Source organism: Wyeomyia smithii, chromosome 2 (genome assembly GCF_029784165.1).
Source record: "Wyeomyia smithii strain HCP4-BCI-WySm-NY-G18 chromosome 2, ASM2978416v1, whole genome shotgun sequence".
Classification (NCBI taxonomy): Eukaryota; Metazoa; Arthropoda; class Insecta; order Diptera; family Culicidae; genus Wyeomyia; species Wyeomyia smithii.
In genome coordinates, this window is record NC_073695.1 from 186,537,788 (window position 1) to 186,557,243 (window position 19,456).

Below are 19,456 nucleotides of genomic sequence, written 5' to 3' on the forward strand. Positions count from 1 at the left end.
TAACAGCTATCAAAGCAGCTGAGAGCATTAAGCTTCAGTTTCGCGATGCATACAAATTGGGAATTCATTCTAAACCAGTCATAAACTAGCCGCTGATCAGTCGGGTATAGCTTTTTGTTCAAGATGTTGATTTCGGTTATTATTTGGTTTCTAATGTTTAAATACACCTGCAGCGGAAAATTCAATAAATTTGAAGGTTTATGCTATTCCCAGCTGGTCTAGAGGTACGATGCTGGCCTAACAAGCCAGTCGTCGTAGGTTCGAGTCTCGGCTCGGGAGAGACTGTTAGTGTCAGTAGGATCGTAGCGCTAGCCCCGCAATTGTCCTGTGCACTTTACAGTTGGCTGCGAAGTCTGTGTACAATAAACCGAAGGTCGAGTTCCGATACGGAATGTAGCACCAAGGCTTTGCTTTTTTTTGCTACTCCCGATTAACGTTAAAAGTTCATTTCTTGAGTCTGGCTTTTCTCACCTACAGCAAGGATTGGCTGTTCGCAATATAACACAGATCATGGTTACAACTATCAACATCCGTTCTTCTCAACGGGTCGCTTTCAAAACATCCAAATCAGCAACGATAAGGTTATTCGAATTCGATTAGGTGTTCTCGGTTACAACGACGGTCACCTTAGATTGGCACCGGTGATGTTTCCCTACAACAACACCAATACGAACGAAAAAGGTAAGTATACGAAGCACTGGGGATCCCCAGGTCTAAGTAATATAAACCTGTTCGCTAGTTCTTAATCAATTGCGAGCACAGAAGTTGAGGTTTTCAAAGCTAGTGTTAATACATTTTCAGGTCTATCTGGCTGGGCCAACACCAAAACTGTTGTTCGTCGGTACACACGTGTTCAGCCCAACAATACGACTAATTTGAAAGTTCTGAAAGAACAAGCCAGCAACGGTATGCTGTCACACTTTGCGCCATTCATGTTCACAATGATGATACACCCGGGTGGACTGGTGCAGCTAACGCGGGATGAAGATTTCGGTCCATTCCTGGAGTTTTACGATCCGAAACTTTCGGCAAAGTATATCGGCTTCTGCAATTGGGATAGACCATTAGTGTTTTTCTACGATTGCCCGTTGGAAGTGGATCGAAGAAGGTGCGAGGGTATCGCATTCAACTAGTCGTTTTGCTTTCAGCAAGGCGAGAAATGACTAGCTGTATAAATCAGTACGCCCGAAGTGCTAAACAGCCGAATGAGATTGATGGACACTGTTGCGTTTTCTCTGTAGAGTGAGTTCACCCCTCTTGTTTCTATCAGATGTGGGGTGAGCTGGAAGTGTGTTTGTCTCTCTGTAAGCTGGTTGAGACACTTTGGAGTGGAGAAAGAAGCAGTGTGGTGAGAGCATTTGCTACACGCAGGCACATACTGGAAGGGAAGTGCGCGGTGAATTCTCCTCTCCTTTCACATACTGAGGAGAATGACAAGCATGCTCGGTCTGAAAGTAATTTTCCAGAATCTTGTACAGCGACACCGGTACATGAATGCTTCTGAGCGCAAGCGCTATGGAGTAGAGATGGTCGGGTATGGGAAATTTGTTACCCGTACCCGACTCATCGAGAATTTTGAAACCCGTACCCGACCCGAACCCGAAGTCGGATTTGTTTAAAAACCTAAATCAATCCACCTAGCGGTCAGACCCAGCCTTTCTCATTCAAACTTATTATTTGAAGAAATAGATTTACATGAACGCCTTAAATACAATTACGGTGTATGCACTTTTTGGGTTATAGAATATTGATGTTGCGATTGAAGTATAAAATATGAAATTTGACGTAATGTTAGTGCTTAAGAAATAGCGAAATAAAAGAAATGACTCTTAATTTCGAACATTTTAATAACGAGCGATACCGGGAACGTTCAAATAGTACGATACCACATTTCAAATATGTTGAGGCCATATATATTGACCAAAGCAGGTATAGTTTTAAATAGTCTTTGAATTTCTTGTCTTTCCAGAACTTTTGAACCACATATCAAATTGTTATGAAGTTTGTTATTTGTAAGTTTGAGAGATGACTCGTTCGTATGACACTAGTTATGTTCAAATAAGTCGTGTAATACTTGAGATAAGAGACTTTCATTGTTTTAACAATTTGTTTGCTTAAGTTTGATTATAATCAAATGAAAAGGGAACGTATAGGGCAGCCAAACTTTGAAACCACGTATTCAATCATAATTCATCAGTTAACCCTTAACTAGCCCGTTCATTTGATACCAATATTCTTCAAATCGGTTGTGTAGATTCTGAGATAATAAATTTTCGTGATTTTCACATTTTGATACATTACAGACAAAGTTACAGTCCGATTACAGTAAAATTCAATAGGGTGTTAGAAGGCAGCTAGACCTTTTATTTGACACTAATTTTGTGGCAATCGGTTCAACCATCTCTGAGAAAAGTGAGTGAGTTTATGTAGTCTTCGGAATATATTTCTTTTCATAGTTGGATTTCACATTTTTAAACATGACAGGCAAAGTAATAATCCGTTTGCAAAAAAAATCAATAGGGTCTTATGAGGCAACAAAACCTTCCATGTGACACTGATTTTATGAAAATCGGTCCAGCCGTCTCTGAGAACCATGAGGGAGATTAAATAGTCTCCAGAACACGTTTCTTTCCATAACTTCTGAACCACAAGTTCTCTCTTTATAAAATTCAAAAGTTAAGGGTTTTTAGGTAGCTCGTTCATTTGAAATCAATTTTGTTCAAATCGGTTGTGTAGTTTCTGAGATATTAATGTTTCGTGATTTTTACATTTTGATACATAACCTCTAAACTAGAAATCCGATTACAATAAAATTCAATAGGGTGTTATAGGGGCAACATGACCTTTCATTTGCAATTAATTTCATTGAGATTGGTTCTGCCATCTCTGAGAAAATCGAGTGACATTAGGAGAGCACACATACAGAAAATGCTTTGGGTTCTATTTTCGTGTTAGTTACCTCATATTAAAATTGATCAGGGATTTCAATGATTTATTTTGCATGCAAACGTATGATTCATATAAACTGCTGAAAATTTTTATTTTGTTTTTGTTGATTCAATAGATTTTTTTTTTAACTTTAATTTTAAAGATTCATAATAATGAACCAGATCGAAACAACAAAAAGGATAGGGTAAATTAACCTTTAGTGGACCCCTATATTTTATTAGTCTATGTTTGAGATGCAAACTGGTTGGACAAGATGTTTCCCGATGGAAGTTTTCGGAAAATCACTCGAGTTTTCACATAAATTGAAATAATCTGGCGGGTGGACCACTATAGGGAAGGGGTCAACTGGAGAAAATTCGGTATAACACAGATATCCCTGGCGTCCCTGGTCACAGTACAAACTGAGACCTGGGACGGAGAAACTAATACTACACCAGAAATTGATCGAAACAGATGACATGCACATTCGTCGGTTTTTGATAGCGTGTAACTCCCCTTCTGCTGTGACCCGAGCATGACTCAAACTAAGTTTTTAATAACATAACATCAAGTTTCTTCAGATTTTAAAGGTTGTGTATACATATTTACGCACTATTTTGTGAAACGAAAATCAACTTTCAACCGTCATGAAGAGTATAGTTCGTAATTGTTAGGTACCAAACGACATTTTTTTTTGATACCCGAGTAATAATTACCTAAGAGCAAGCGCACCGGTGAGTTGCCATTTGAGTTGCTATTTTCACAACGCTGGCCGTTGCTATTTTGGATAGCAACCGATTTTCGCACCGGTCGTTGCTAATGGGGATTACCAATTCCACTACTTCTTTTTCACACCGGCAGTTGCCAATTTCTGAAGACCGTCACTAGCCAGCGTTGGCAAAATGTTTGTTTGTGATGTATTTCGCATATTTTTTGCGGATCTAGTAATAACCAACTTATCCGTCAGTCAATCGTTTCCGGAATGATCTACGTTCTTTCTACTTCATAAAATGTTCCCTCCATTTCACATAACTTTGTTTTAACTTTGTTTCCGTTCTCCCAAGTTATCGATAACATAATTCTTTTGCACGTTCTTTCTACTTCATAGAATGTTCCCTCCATTTCACATAACTTTGTTTCCGTTCTCCCAAGTTATCGATAACATAATTCTTTTGCAGATTTTTTTACTTGTGCGTACATAAATTTTTTCATCCTTATATGTTTATTTAAAGTAATTCCGTAAACTGGGCACGTCCCGCAACGTTGGCTTAAATGACTATTCTACTGAAAGCTGGCGAACTGTCATTAGTTATATTCTGTATTTCATGCTGTCTCGGTTCCCACAGTTTGCTATTATTAATTGAAAATTTGCCACCAAAAAGAACCTAAATATAGAGCGCGTAAATTGTTTTCGATTATTTGATTGATTCTAGTGATGAAGAAAGTGATTTCGCAAAACAAATTTCCTTAAACGCGATTAAGAAAATGGTTTTTGAAAAGATTCGGGGCGACTCTCAGCCTAGTAAATACCCAAAAAAAACGCCATACGGAGGAAAGTGCCATCCAGCGTTTTAACAACGGTAGATACCGATGACCATTTCCAACGCCGCTGTAAAGGAGAAAAATGGTTTTTATACAACGACCGAACGAAACGGGAAAATAGTTGGTAATACTCCCGAGCAGATTTGCCCAAACCTTCCAGGTGTATTGAATAATATTGGCCAATCTTGTGAGGATTTGAGCTTTCCGCATCGTTTAGGTTGCAGACCAAAATGCCAACCAAAATGGTCATCTCAATAAAAAACCTATACAAAATGTTTACCTGCCCGAAAAAACACCCTGTGCAAAATTTCAGCTCAATCGGAAATAAAATTGAGTAGTGGTTCACACCGACACTTGCGTCCTACGACGTGTTTAACAAGCGAAACAAAACACTTCGTCTTCCGAGGCCGACCAATTGAGTCCGCATTCAAAACACTCATAATCTTCGTAATATTATTACGAACATTCACTATCGAGCACAAAAAAAAAAACAGTTTGACATTTCATCAAATAGCAACGATTCGGCTCGTTGCTATTGCGTTGCCAAATTTAATAACTCGCTACTACCCGAGGTGGGGATTGCTATTTCCCAAACCAACATAGCAACGCCCGGTGCGGTTGCCGCGTTATAGTGGGAGTTGCCAAACTAGCTTTAGAAACTTCAATTTAGCCACTGGTGGGCTTGCTCTAAGAGGTATTCAGAAAAAAGTTTGTTTGCAAATATTGCTTACACGTTTAAACAACAAAAATGCCTTTAAAAAAACGACAATCTTTCAAAACTTGTAGCTTGCCAAAGGACAAAAATATTATGTTTCAGAATAGATTGTTAATTTCATTGCTTGTATGGATGTTATCACAATAAGTATTATAAAATTAGTCCACGGTCAAAAAAAAAAAAATGAAATCATTCTTCCACAGAAAACACTGCTAACATACACACTTAATTTATCTCGGCAAACTTCCCAAGTGCACACTTATAGCGAATTTCTTTATTCCACTGTGTGCGGGCAAAGGGAAATAATAGGAACGGGCAAAGGGAAATAATAGGAATAATGAAACGTCATCGCCACTTAAGACGCAAGTAAGAAAGAGATGCTAGATAATTGTGAACTTAGCACGTGCGGTGGTGGGTTGAAGCTGACAAATTTTACAGTGCGCTTCGGGCAGCACGCCAGGTCAAAACTGGGTCAATATCGAGCGAATAAAGAAGGGTTTTGACAGCAGTTAGTGCGCTTCCAGGTCAAAACGAGGTGAGCTGGTGGAATAAAAAAATTCGCTATTAGATTTTATTGCCGCGAACTAAACAGCTGATAAATTCAGCGAAATGCTCTAGATATTCTTAACTGTATACACTTTACAAATAAACAATTTAATTTTACCGCTACAAACTACTCGAATCAAAATACCGCTTTATGTCGCTTTTCGTGCTACCGTTATACGTGTAGATATTCCTGGTATTATGGAGTTTCCTATTAACAAGGAACAACCATGTGTAGAACGGCAGCGTACGTTTCGCATACTACCGTGCTGGATCGAAACCCGTACAGTATCGAAATCCGTACACCGTGATGTTTTTCTTCAGTTTCAAGCATTATAAAAATAAAAATTCATACGATGATTACATGTATTGCTACTTTTACGCCAAATTTGACTACCCCGAAATACACGATTATCACAGTCGAATCTCGCACACGATTTCGCAGTTTGGGTGATGGGTATCGATACCAGCGTTATCGAAACGCTTGACAGAAATATTTTATTATATAGTCAAAAAAATCTCTATCATGACTGCTATCTTGTTGGGTTAGTAAGAAATCACTCCAGCAATGTCCAGTCCTTGATACCCATATATATTAATGTAGTATACTTGAAACCGTTAGGTCTGGTATCGATACAATGACCATCGAGAAAGAATCGATACTCAGTATCACCCAATCAATCATGTAACACTTAGTTTTGTTTTGATATTCAACCTAATTTTTAACTAAAGCTGCTCAAAAATATATACCTAATGTTGCAAATGAAAAACAAAACAAACAATGAACCCAAAAAAAACTGCCACTGCGCTACTGAGGTGTCAATTTCATAGAGCGAAATAAGAAATTGAGCAATGAATGATTATCACAGAAGTCCAAATAGTCATGCAAGGGGCAATACAATGTACATGTAACTATCATATGAATTTTCATTTTTATAATGCGCAAAACTGAAAGAATCATCAACGTGTCCGGATTTCGATACTGTACGGGTTTCGATCCAGCACGGTATAGTGTGGTTGTGTTCAGTATATAGTTTGGAGCTAGATGTACCAACCACAACTATGTAGATTATGCAGAAATGGAAAATATATAGTCTTTGCTGAACCAGAACATTAAGAGAAATCTGATTGAAAACCCAATTTTATACTATAGAACGCATAGGATTGGAAACAATAATACAGGACACTGAGATATAATGAGATAGATAGATAGGAGATAGGCTTCTATTGGATCGTTTCTTAAGACACAATTGAGCCGTTGCGAACCAGAGTGGTCTATGTGCCATCGAGCAAATTGTTCAGGAGAAGCAATTTTCGAAAAATCTCTAAATAAAATTCTGTTCAACGGATTCTTTCGAACAAAATGTTCTATTATAAAGGTTATGAAGTGGTTTAACATTGGGATACGTAAAATTAACAGTTTCCTTGCGAAATCGGTGATTTTATCTCACCAATGTACATAGACCACTCTGACTTCATATATATATATATATATATATATATATATATATATATATATATATATATATATATATATATATATATATATATATATATATATATATATATATATATATATATATATATATATATATATATATATATATATATATATATATTCACTGGAATTCTCAAATCGTTTCGGAACAGAGTGGTCTATGTACACAAACCCGGTGAATGACAAAGAAAATGACGGTAAATCGTATAAAATGGCTAGTGTCACATGTTATATGATACATATAACATGTCACATGTAAGATGTCACGTGTTACATTACATGTAACACAAGATATTACATATTACATAATATTTAACATGTTACATTTTTCGTGTTACATTACGTGTAACATGTTACATATCACGTGTGACATGTACAAAACTACATGTTACGTGGTACATGATAGTATTACATCGATTTATGTACATAGACTACTCTGTTCCGAAACAAAAAGGCCATTCTGTTTCGGACGAATTTTCAACACGGAATAAATCAGCTTTAAAATTCGATTTTCCGAAATTTTCTTAATCTCCCAACTTCAGCTTCTTGAGTAGATGCGGTTTATGCAAAAAATTCATTTTCGAAAAAAATGGTCTTCAGACCACTCTGTTCCGCAACGGCTCAATTGTCCAGTTTAAAAAAAGCCTTTATGCACTAAAAGTATTAAATCCTTCGTCCTCGCGTACAACTCCTAGAAATCACCATCACATGCAGCCCGCTCGGGCTCCAGCGGACAATCGAAAAAATAAATGGCCGGGACATCCCAGTTGCTGAACCCTATATACCGAAACGACAATTCAGTATCCGTGAATTGCAGCAAAGGGTCTACGTCATCATCCTTCGTCAGTGAAACAATTCCATTAGGTTGAATTTCAACAGTAAACATCAGTGGACGAAATTCAGAGAGCAATCCATTGCTAGCTTGTTGCAGTAATATTTGACTTTCCGAACGGGTGTGATGACTCTGTCGAGTGTAACGGCGAACTTCGATCTTAGTGTTACCCCAACCGGAAAGTACTAGAGATTAAAATGCGTCAGAGGGCGTTACACATTTTTTCAACAAATGGTACGTACCAATTTCGTTCATCTTCGTATCATTGAACGGATATTCTACTGGAGCTAATCTAATATGACCATCGTTACGAGCCAGTACTCCTAATCGCAGTTTCGTTACATTTTTTGTTGTAGTTTCAATATTTCTGAAGGCTTTGGTTGAAAAGTATGGATGAGGGGCATTGTAACCTCCGGTTGCGTCATACTGATGGCATCCAACAGTTGCTGTAAGTTTCGATTCTAGTGTATGTGTCCATACATTGAGTACTAACAATGCTTACCTTCAAACTTATTGGTGTAAATCGCAGTACCAGTGCAAAGTATAGCCAGGAACGTTAGAAACTTTTTCATGGTTGCAAACGATTAGGTCGAATGCCGAAGGGGGAAGTGCTGTTCACTTCATTTTCAATCCATTGGAGATTTCACTATCTCTATAGCTACCACTGCACTTCCAATTTATATAAGCTGTGTTTACTGTTTGATAATCAGTTCTGGGAACTAACACGTCATTTGCCGAAACATAACTCTTTATTTGCCTCATCTCAACATAATTATGCAGAATTGTTTTGGCTAGTTCGCTGTTTCGCTTCAAAATCAGTCCCAAAAATGTTCTGTTCCCGCTTTTTAGAATTGATGTGCAGCTCACGAAAAAACACAACTGTCCATCGAATATTTTTGTTTTGAGACAGGCTATGCTCATTGGATGTTCCGTGTGGAAAAGTATTTGAATTTCATTGAATCCATTGATTTTGTTCTGATTTTTGAATACCAAGAATATTGTAGTTTTCCATTTTTACGCATAACGCAATACGTGTTATAAACAGTTTGAGGTTATGTACATCATTTGCTATAGGGTTTTTCAAAGCTATCGCTTTTTGCTTCTAAGTCAGAATTGGGGGAATGAAATTCAAATGATTTGTTAGAATTTTATACGCTTATGAGTTTTCAATAACCTTTTGTTTTTGGTACTGCGCATAGATGTCATGAAATAAAACAACAATTCTAGATTTGTTATTAAGATATTTACTCGCGTATATTACAAAATTTAAATGGGTTTTTGATTTCAATTGTAGATTATTTTCGACACATAGATGGGAAAATCTTATCCCGATTAGAAAAAACACACTAGTAATTTCATGCCGCACACGGGAACACGTTTTTAGCATTAAACACTTTTTTTCTCCATAATAATTGTAATAATTGCCCTTGTTTTCACTTATTAAAAGTGCAGCTTAAAGATTTAATGCTGCAGTAGGACTTCTTTGTTGTCCCCACAAACATGTTTTTCCGTTTTCAACAATGGACAATCGTAGAAATAAATTGCCGGAACATCCCAGTTACAAAATCCAATGTAAATTCCTGTTAACGGCGTTTGTTGTCTATGACGTACTGCAAGAAATGAGGTTTGCTCACCGTCCTTGTTCAACGCAATATCACCCAGCCTGGTGATCTCCATAGTAAACATCAATGGTACAAATTCCGATAGCTCACCCAAACTGGATTGATGCTTCAGAATGGTAATCCCAGAACGTTCGTCAGGACGTTGGAAAGAATATGTACGAACTTCATGGTTGGTGTTGCTCCAACCAGATATAACGATTTCAGTTATCAGGTTGTTGGGGTTGTAGAACGGGTACTCACCAGACGTGAGCCGGATGTGTCCATCGTTCTTGGTTAAAATTCCTATCCGAATTGTAGTTCTATTTATTGTGTCTTTATCATCAAACTGATGTAAAGCGTTTTCAAAGGAGGTTAGGGCAAAAAATGGATGAGCAACATTGTATCCGTAGTTAGAGTTGTGTTGCAGACAGCCGCTTGTTACTGCAAAAGGGTGAAATTATATTATAATGTGGGAAAAAAATTAATTTCATTACCATCGAATTTATTTTCGTGTACTGCACCAGCGAATGCTAGAAGGCAAATCGACACAAACCAAATTGGTTTCATGTTGCTTCCAATAAAGTTTCCTGGCTACTATTTGCTGTGCCACCGTTTACTGTAACCGCTTTGCAAGCTTATCAAAACTTCAACGAAGAGATTACCAATAATGGCTTGTTTATTAGTTGTATACATAATTATTGTTGAAACGTGCAAGAGAATAAGTTGAGTTTCTTTCCTCTGATTTGCAGGGGAATTTATTATACTGTTTGTTATTGTCCAGCGGAAATACTGATAAAAACGCGAATTGATGTTCTGAATCGTATCATCTTAAATCTGTTCCTAGAAAAGATTTGTATTTCTGTGTTCAACATTTAGATTTAAAGTTCAAAATACACCAACCTTCAATATTTTCAATTTAAAATGCACCGAAATATTATTTGTAACTTAAAATAGTTTACCAAAACTGAAAATTCAATCTGCTGTAAGGTTTCTAGCATGTTTGTTCCAAAAAACAAAAATCATCAATAGCAATTATCATCAATATTATTATAGAAAGAAACCCGCCGATAATGAAACCAAAGTGGAAACTGTTCACAGTTAAATATTTGCTAATCGAAACTTTTCCTAAAATTAATGAGATGAACAGTAGGAAAGTATGATAAAATAACTACATATAACGAAACGAGACTACATACTGCTACATACCACCACAGAGAAACAGAGCTAAAATATTCAATATAGGTTGGGACCATTATTCTCTTACGCAGTTTTCGAGATTTTTTCGATAACGTTATGTTTTGTAGCGATATGCGATTGAGGGACAATACGCGATTGGCATCAGTCAGGCTGACGACTATCAGTCGATGAGCCCTGTCATGATATCGGTGGGGAGCCGTCCAACAGCTCTCCCTCTTAAAAAAGCTGGTAAGGTTCAACATAACGGGTGGTCTACGAACGTAGTTATTGGGACGTCGTTAATTGATCCGGCTAACCCGTATGTCCGTGGCCAATGTAGAAGCTAGGCCGCAACTATCCAACAGGATGCTCAGAGGGACGGAAGAGTCTACTGGTGATCGTAGAATTCTTCCGAAAAATGGCGAATTCATTAAGTTTTGCTTCGTCGATAGCCAGACACTATATAAATCAGTTCCAATGCGCTCCATGACTGCTGCTGCTTCCGAGGTACATGGTTGTTCCGGTACACGATATCTCGACCATAGAATCTCGGTTTTGTCCCATGCTTGCGGTTGAATTGGGCTTTTTATTTTGAATTTTTGCTCTTGTGGAACTGTATTGGTGGAAACAGGTTTAACGATATTCGAACTGGTCTACCAAACAGTAGCTCATCAGGCGATTAGCCAGCAGGGGACGTGTGACATGGCGTAGATCGGTAGCACTGGAGAAAAGTGTCAATGGTATCATCCAAAGCTGAGTGACCTCTTAAAGGTATCAACAAAACCCCTCAGAGAGGCCGAGGTGAATGATACCGACTCGATCGCAGTAGTTGAAATTTCTGTTAAAATGTATCGAATATCGAAGTTGTAGAGGAGCAATGACAATGCTCATCTTTTTAATCGATTGAACGCATACGTGGGAATCCCCTTTTTGGACCCAAAATGGCGACCATTTCCATTTCGAGGTTGAACTTATGACCGAACAACTTTTCGCTCTGACTGTAATTAGCTAATTGCTTTGACCGTCCCTTCTGAAAGTTGGTGTGTGATTCGAGCTCCTAGCCCAAACAAAGACGCATCCGCAGACACGATCGTACCCAGCTTTGGATTGTAGTGGGTCAGTAATAATGGCGACTGGAGTATTTCTCGGAATTGATCGAAAGAGGCTAGACAACCTGGCGTCCATTCGAATTTCGCCCCAGGCTTTAGAAGCTGGTCCATAGGATGTTGTAGCGGGCGCATTTCGTAGGCATATTTGTCGTAATTGTTCACGGCCCCCAAGTAAGAGCGAGGTGAAGAAATATGGCATACTGACGATCGGGGCGATCTTATCGGGGTCTGGCCTGATCACGTTACTATCCAGAATTTGGCCTAGATATTTAACCTGCTGCATGCCAAAACTACATTTTTCAATCCGCACCTTGAGCCCGTACGTTTTGAGCCGCGTGAGTTGTAGATTGCTCCGATGCTCTTCTTCGCTGCGATCTCCAACCAAAATTGCGTCGAGGTAACCAACAGTACAGTTGAGCCCAGCCAGCATTGTATTCATCAATCGTTGGAACATGAATTGGAAGAGGCTTTTATGAGTATTTATGGTGAGTAGTTGTTGTCTGGCTGGATTCACCTCTATCTGAAGTTAGGCGATAAGTCATTGTGACTCTAGTATCCACAAGTACGCTATTGAGACCAGTCGAGGAGTCGGCACATATAAGGACGGTTCCGTTTTGCTTTCGTACAGTTCCACCCAGTCGCTGAAATCCAATGTCCATGCCAAGGTCGACGAATTTTTTGGTGCTGGCCGATGCTTCGAACGGATACTATTTTCGAAAACAGCTGTTGCTTGTTTTTTCTTCTTTTTGTTCGTTTGGCAGAATATTCCTCGCGATGCCCGTGATTTTCACGTTCGTTGTACTTATGGTCTCGAAACCGGCCATCCTTAATGAAGTGCATGCCTTGCAGGAACTGCGAGTGTCTTGGGTAGCTCTCGGTTTTTGCTGTTATCCGAAGATGACTGCCATTTCGACGATGTTCGGTTGGGAAACGCAACAGCCTTAACTGACTTGAACTATCTTTGACTATCACGATATCCTGTTTCAAATTAACCAAGCTGATACATTGCTCTACAATCTGTTGCAAGGTCAGGTCCACCGATTCTTTGAGTTTATTTATAAGGCGCATTCCAATTTCCGCTTTTTGCTTGGACTTGGAGAGCTTACCTTACCTGAACAAACATGCCGTGGTGGGGCTTTTACTGTACGTAAGTATCGTCTCTATTCCACTCGGTCCATGGCAGCTCTCCAGTCTGCGTAGGGTCCGTAGATCGTATTCCACCTGATCGATCCACCTGCCCACTGTGCATCGTCTCGTCCCTGATGGATTGGTTTCAAGAATCATTTTACCGGCCACATGCCCAGCACACCGCAACCTGTCAATCATCCCGCAGGTCGTGGTTCATTCTCAACGCTCCGTTCTCTATCTGCATTTCACCGAAGATGGTACGCAACACTCATGGCCGCAGAGAACTACCAGTCTGATCAGTGTCCTCCAGAAGGTTAACTCAATGCGGCGACGACTTCTATTCGATCGCAGCGACCTCCGGAAATCAAAGTATACGCGATTTCCTACCATATTGTGTCGATGAATTTCTATGCTGGTACGTTGTCGGTAGTTCCCAGCTACACGAACTCGTCGACCACCTCGATTTCATTTTCATGTGCTTCGTCTGCGATGCATTGATGACAAGTCCATTTTGGTTGCTTTCGGCTTTTAGTCCGATGTACGTATCCGCCATCCGCGACTTTCAGAGTATCGGGTCTTGCTCGCTCTTCTAATGACACCTTCCAATGCAATATTAAACAGTAGGCACGAGAGACCATCACCTTGCCTTAAACCTCTGCGGGTTTCGAAGGGGCTCGAGAGTGTTCCCGATATTCCAACTGCACACATTACTCGATCCATCATCGCTTTGAACAACCGTGTTAGTTTGTCCTGAAATCCGTAGTCGTGCATAATTTGCCATAGCTGGTCTCGATAGACTTAAAATCGATTAAAAGATGATGTGTGGGCACGTTGTATTCCCAGCATTTCTGCTGGGGTACTCGTTCTTCCTCCCAAGTCTTGTCAATGGCCAGTGCACGGCTCTAGCCAGTGTTTCTTCAACGTATTTCAACAGCTCGTTGAGAAATTGGTCCACTCCAGCAGCTTGATTGTTTTTCAGCCGGACAATCTTTTCCATCTCCAGGAGATCGGGGGCTGGAATCCTGTGGTCTTCTGCTCGTGTTCTTAGATCAATTGCCATACCGTTCTCGCGCTCTACTGCTTCGCTTTTCAGATGCTCATCGAAGTTCTGCTTTCACCTGGACGATTGCCAACCAGGTCCCTGCACACGTTCGCTTGCAGTATGTAGCCTTTGCGGGAGTTGTTCAGCTTCACATAGAACTTTCGTATGTCATTTGCAAGGTACAGTTCGTCCATCGTCTCGCGATATCGGTCCTCTAGTTGGCGCTTCTTTCCTCGGAGGACTGAGTTTTTGTTGTTCCGTGCCCGTCGGTATCTTTTCATGTTGGCTCTCGTACAGTGTTGCAGCATTCTCGCCGTGGCGTGGCCAGAATTTCAAATAGGAAGAGGGGGGGGGGCAAGTTCTTAAAAGTTTAAGAAGTAAAAAAATGGTATTTTGAAAAATAGAAATAAATACTTGTATTTAGTGATTGTTACATCAAGGCAACCAGTGAAAAGTTGTCCTTGACATCAGAGTGGAAAATTTGATTATTCTTTGTCTAACCTCGAATATAAATAGATGTTCTTTAGTAAAAACTCTTTAGTTCATTTAAACCTTTGGACATATCATTTTGGCGACGAGTATCTCAAGAATCCACGAACATGGCAGAAAATAGAGTTGATCAGCAGCCGCAACCGGGATTCTTGAGATGGCCCAACTTTTACAGCAGATGGCGGCCCAGCAGCAGCAGCCTCAGTATCAAACCCCGGAGCAGATTTTGGAGTCCCTCTCATCGAACATCACCGAGTTTGTCTTCGAATAAGAAAAAAGAGTTACGTTCAGACGCTGGTTTAACGTCTACTTCTCCGGAAGCTGGACACCCATTCACACAGCCGCTATCTCAACTACATCCTGTCAAAGCTTCCTAAGGACGTGAAATTTGAAGACACAGTCGAGTTTCTCAATAAAATCTTCGGGCATCAAACATCAACGTTCCGGAAGCGGTTTATGTGTCTTTTCACGATTGTTGTTAACTATCTGCCGATGAACACTCAGCAAACAGAGAGCACTCAACCGCTGTTCAACCATTGTTGACCTCAGCCAGGTTTTCACCCGACGTAATGTGCTAAGCGGGCTTTCGGCTAGCAGGTCTATAAGATCCAGTTCTTCCAAGTTCTTTCGGTCTGCTCTCATGCTGCTGCAATGTTGATACCAAACTTCAACCTCTCCAACAAAATTGTCAACTTCGTAAAAAATTACGAAATTTTCGGTTTTGCGCTTGAACTCTTCGAACGACATTCGTATTACGTTAGCGGGATGCAGCAAGGACAACGCGTAGGCAGGTGCACTATCTTTACCGAACCGTGTTTCCAGTGAGGTTACAAGAGAATCAAGGTAAAGAATTGTCACAGCTCGATTCCAATACTCCAAGCTAGTTGATGCAGGCGGATTTGTCCGGTACTTTTGTCGCTGCAATGTCCTTGGTGGATCAACTGACAAACCTGTGCAATTCCACGCAACATAGGGCAAGCATTTAAATTAATTTTTTTTGATCTGGCTCATACTTTACACAGATATTTCTATGGGCTAAAGATGTCGTTTTGTGCTTTTAGAGTTATTGAAAAAAAAATTCTGCACCAATGTCAACAACTAAAGGGGAGCAACGCCAAACCCCCCCTTCCCCTGCCCCCCTCTTGCTACGCCTATGATTCTCGCCCGTGCTGCGTTCTTCTTCTCGATTAACTGTTTCCATTAGCCGCCAAACCAGTCATTTCTATGATTCGTGGCCCTTGTACCTAGTAGAGCTGCAACAGTCATCTTCAAGAGTAGTTGCTCCAAGCTGCTCTGCCGTGGGTAGCCCTGCGTCCAGCTGCGACGCGTATTCCTGTGCAACCCCGGTGTCTCTCAGTTGCTCAATATTTGGTCATGATGTTCAACATTGGCGGGTATTGTACATCGTCGAGAGTTCAGAGCGCATGCAAACAGCTACTAGTTAGTGGTCCGCACTACGGTAGGTGCGAACATTGATGATGTCGCAAAAGAACCTGCCGTCGATTAGAACGTCATCTGCCCAGTACTATGAAGCCGGTTCCTAGCTCGCAAGTGATGCCACAGCTCTGGCAGAAAGTAGCCGCCCAGTGCCCGGTTTTCAATACCTTTTGACTTGTCCAACAAAGATCCTACAGCGCTATGACTTCTAAATTTCATGGATGTAGCTCATCGTAGATTAACCTGTCGCATCCTGGAGAGCAGATCGATTTGCAGTTCCATGTTCCAAGTTTCCAATCGTTGTGACTTACGTTGTTTGAAACATATTGTATTCCGGGTGGCTCGTTGGGTATTCCCCAACCGCCTGTCTCGCCGGGGGGATCATGTTTAGAGTCCCACACCCACACCAGCATGATGATCAGCCACTCCTTATATAGAGATCAGACGCTATTTTGAGCTGCACCGTCGAACATTTCCTCTACCGCCGAAAGATGGTTTACGGGCCAATGATCGCATCGCATCATCTCACTTAGCTTTTGTCGGATGATAAGATTGCCCAGGCTACACCAACCAGATGTGTCCATGTTCCAGCTGGCAGTCTATTGTGATCGAATGACTCGTGGAAGTGTGAGATAGGAACTTGTGAGGACCGAAGCTAAATTTGGCACTTCCTTAATCGTTTAACGCCCGTAGATCTGTGAGTGAATTCCGAACAGGAATTTCTTCTCTTCGAAGAAATTCCTGTTCGGAATTCACTCACAGATCTACGGGCGTTAAACGATTAAGGAAGTGCCAAATTTAGCTTCGGTCCTCACAAGTTCCTATCTCACACTTCCACGAGTCATTCGATCACAATAGACTGCCAGCTGGAACATGGACACATCTGGTTGGTGTAGCCTGGGCAATCTTATCATCCGACAAAAGCTAAGTGAGATGATGCGATGCGATCATTGGCCCGTAAACCATCTTTCGGCGGTAGAGGAAATGTTCGACGGTGCAGCTCAAAATAGCGTCTGATCTCTATATAAGGAGTGGCTGATCATCATGCTGGTGTGGGTGTGGGACTCTAAACATGATCCCCCCGGCGAGACAGGCGGTTGGGGAATACCCAACGAGCCACCCGGAATACAATATGTTTCAAACAACGTAAGTCACAACGATTGGAAACTTGGAACATGGAACTGCAAATCGATCTGCTCTCCAGGATGCGACAGGTTAATCTACGATGAGCTACATCCATGAAATTTAGAAGTCATAGCGCTGTAGGATCTTTGTTGGACAAGTCAAAAGGTATTGAAAACCGGGCACTGGGCGGCTACTTTCTGCCAGAGCTGTGGCATCACTTGCGAGCTAGGAACCGGCTTCATAGTACTGGGCAGATGACGTTCTAATCGACGGCAGGTTCTTTTGCGACATCATCAATGTTCGCACCTACCGTAGTGCGGACCACTAACTAGTAGCTGTTTGCATGCGCTCTGAACTCTCGACGATGTACAATACCCGCCAATGTTGAACATCATGACCAAATATTGAGCAACTGAGAGACACCGGGGTTGCACAGGAATACGCGTCGCAGCTGGACGCAGGGCTACCCACGGCAGAGCAGCTTGGAGCAACTACTCTTGAAGATGACTGTTGCAGCTCTACTAGGTACAAGGGCCACGAATCATAGAAATGACTGGTTTGGCGGCTAATGGAAACAGTTAATCGAGAAGAAGAACGCAGCACGGGCGAGAATCATAGGCGTAGCAAGAGGGGGGCAGGGGAAGCGGGGGTTTGGCGTTGCTCCCCTTTAGTTGTTGACATTGGTGCAGAATTTTTTTTTCAATAACTCTAAAAGCACAAAACGACATCTTTAGCCCATAGAAATATCTGTGTAAAGTATGAGCCAGATCAAAAAAAAAATAATTTAAATGCTTGCCCTATGTTGCGTGGAATTGCACAGGTTTGTCAGTTGATCCACCAAGGACATTGCAGCGACAAAAGTACCGGACAAATCCGCCTGCATCAACTAGCTTGGAGTATTGGAATCGAGCTGTGACAATTCTTTACCTTGATTCTCTTGTAACCTCACTGGAAACACGGTTCGGTAAAGATAGTGCACCTGCCTACGCGTTGTCCTTGCTGCATCCCGCTAACGTAATAATAATGTCGTTCGAAGAGTTCAAGCGCAAAACCGAAAATTTCGTAATTTTTTACGAAGTTGACAATTTTGTTGGAGAGGTTGAAGTTTGGTATCAACATTGCAGCAGCATGAGAGCAGACCAAAAGAACTTGGAAGAACTGGATCTTATAGACCTGCTAGCCGAAAGCCCGCTTAGCACATTACGTCGGGTGAAAACCTGGCTGAGGTCAACAATGGTTGAACAGCGGTTGAGTGCTCTCTGTTTGCTGAGTGTTCATCGGCAGATAGTTAACAACAATCGTGAAAAGACACATAAAGCGCTTCCGGAACGTTGATGTTTGATGCCCGAAGATTTCATTGAGAATCTCGACTGTGTCTTCAAATTTCACGTCCTTAGGAAGCTTTGACAGGATGTAGTTGAGATAGCGGCTGTGTGAATGGGTGTCCAGCTTCCGGAGAAGTAGACGTTAAACCAGCGTCCGAACGTAACTCTTTTTTCTTATTCGAAGACAAACTCGGTGATGTTCGATGAGAGGGACTCCAAAATCTGCTCCGGGGTTTGATACTGAGGCTGCTGCTGCTGGGCCGCCATCTGCTGTAAAAAGGCCATCTCAAGAATCCCGGTTGCGGCTGCTAATCAACTCTATCTTCTGCCATGTTCGTGGATTCTTGAGATACTCGTCGCCAAAATGATATGTCCAAAGGTTTAAATGAACTAAAGAGTTTTTACTAAAGAACATCTATTTATATTCGAGGTTAGACAAAGAATAATCAAATTTTCCACTCTGATGTCAAGGACATCTTTTCACTGGTTGCCTTGATGTAACAATCACTAAATACAAGTATTTATTTCTATTTTTCAAAATACCATTTTTTTACTTCTAAAACTTTGAAGAACTTGCCCCCCCCCCCCTCTTCCTATTCGAAATTCTGGCCACGCCACGGCGAGAATGCTGCAACACTGTACGAGAGCCAACATGAAAAGATACCGACGGGCACGGAACAACAAAAACTCAGTCCTCCGAGGAAAGAAGCGCCAACTAGAGGACCGATATCGCGAGACGATGGACGAACTGTACCTTGCAAATGACATACGAAAGTTCTATGTGAAGCTGAACAACTCCCGCAAAGGCTACATACTGCAAGCGAACGTGTGCAGGGACCTGGTTGGCAATCGTCCAGGTGGAAGCAGAACTTCGATGAGCATCTGAAAAGCGAAGCAGTAGAGCGCGTGAACGGTATGGCAATTGATCTAAGAACACGAGCAGAAGACCACAAAATTCCAGCCCCC

The 19,456-nt window shown here is 41.1% G+C and overlaps 3 protein-coding genes across 12 annotated transcripts in view; 1 reads left to right on the forward strand and 2 right to left on the reverse strand.

Annotated features, from left to right (window-relative positions):
- Window positions 1-19,456, forward strand: part of LOC129725672 (protein Fe65 homolog) — a 187,069-nt gene that overhangs the window by 162,357 nt on the left and 5,256 nt on the right. The window lies entirely within an intron of this gene.
- LOC129725675 (uncharacterized) lies at window positions 7,731-8,802 on the reverse strand. Its single transcript, XM_055681741.1, has 3 exons — window positions 8,561-8,802; window positions 8,301-8,504; window positions 7,731-8,243 (listed from the first exon to the last, which is right to left on the reverse strand). Exons 1-3 carry the CDS (start codon window positions 8,628-8,630, stop codon window positions 7,918-7,920), a joined length of 600 nt encoding a protein of 199 aa, XP_055537716.1. The 5' UTR covers window positions 8,631-8,802; the 3' UTR covers window positions 7,731-7,917.
- Window positions 9,280-10,309, reverse strand: LOC129725673 (uncharacterized). Its single transcript, XM_055681738.1, has 2 exons — window positions 10,154-10,309; window positions 9,280-10,100 (listed from the first exon to the last, which is right to left on the reverse strand). Exons 1-2 carry the CDS (start codon window positions 10,224-10,226, stop codon window positions 9,520-9,522), a joined length of 654 nt encoding a protein of 217 aa, XP_055537713.1. The 5' UTR covers window positions 10,227-10,309; the 3' UTR covers window positions 9,280-9,519.

Excerpts from the sequence above, each read along its gene's own strand:
- LOC129725675 (XM_055681741.1), bottom strand. The coding sequence starts at position 8,630 with ATGAAAAAGTTTCTAACGTTCCTGGCTATACTTTGCACTGGTACTGCG. Across the intron at positions 8,505-8,560 it reads TTACACCAATAAGTTTGAAG|CAACTGTTGGATGCCATCAG; the intron begins GTAAGCATTGTT and ends CGAAACTTACAG. Across the intron at positions 8,244-8,300 it reads TACGAAGATGAACGAAATTG|TACTTTCCGGTTGGGGTAAC; the intron begins GTACGTACCATT and ends TTTAATCTCTAG.
- LOC129725673 (XM_055681738.1), bottom strand. The coding sequence starts at position 10,226 with ATGAAACCAATTTGGTTTGTGTCGATTTGCCTTCTAGCATTCGCTGGT. Across the intron at positions 10,101-10,153 it reads ACACGAAAATAAATTCGATG|TAACAAGCGGCTGTCTGCAA; the intron begins GTAATGAAATTA and ends ACCCTTTTGCAG.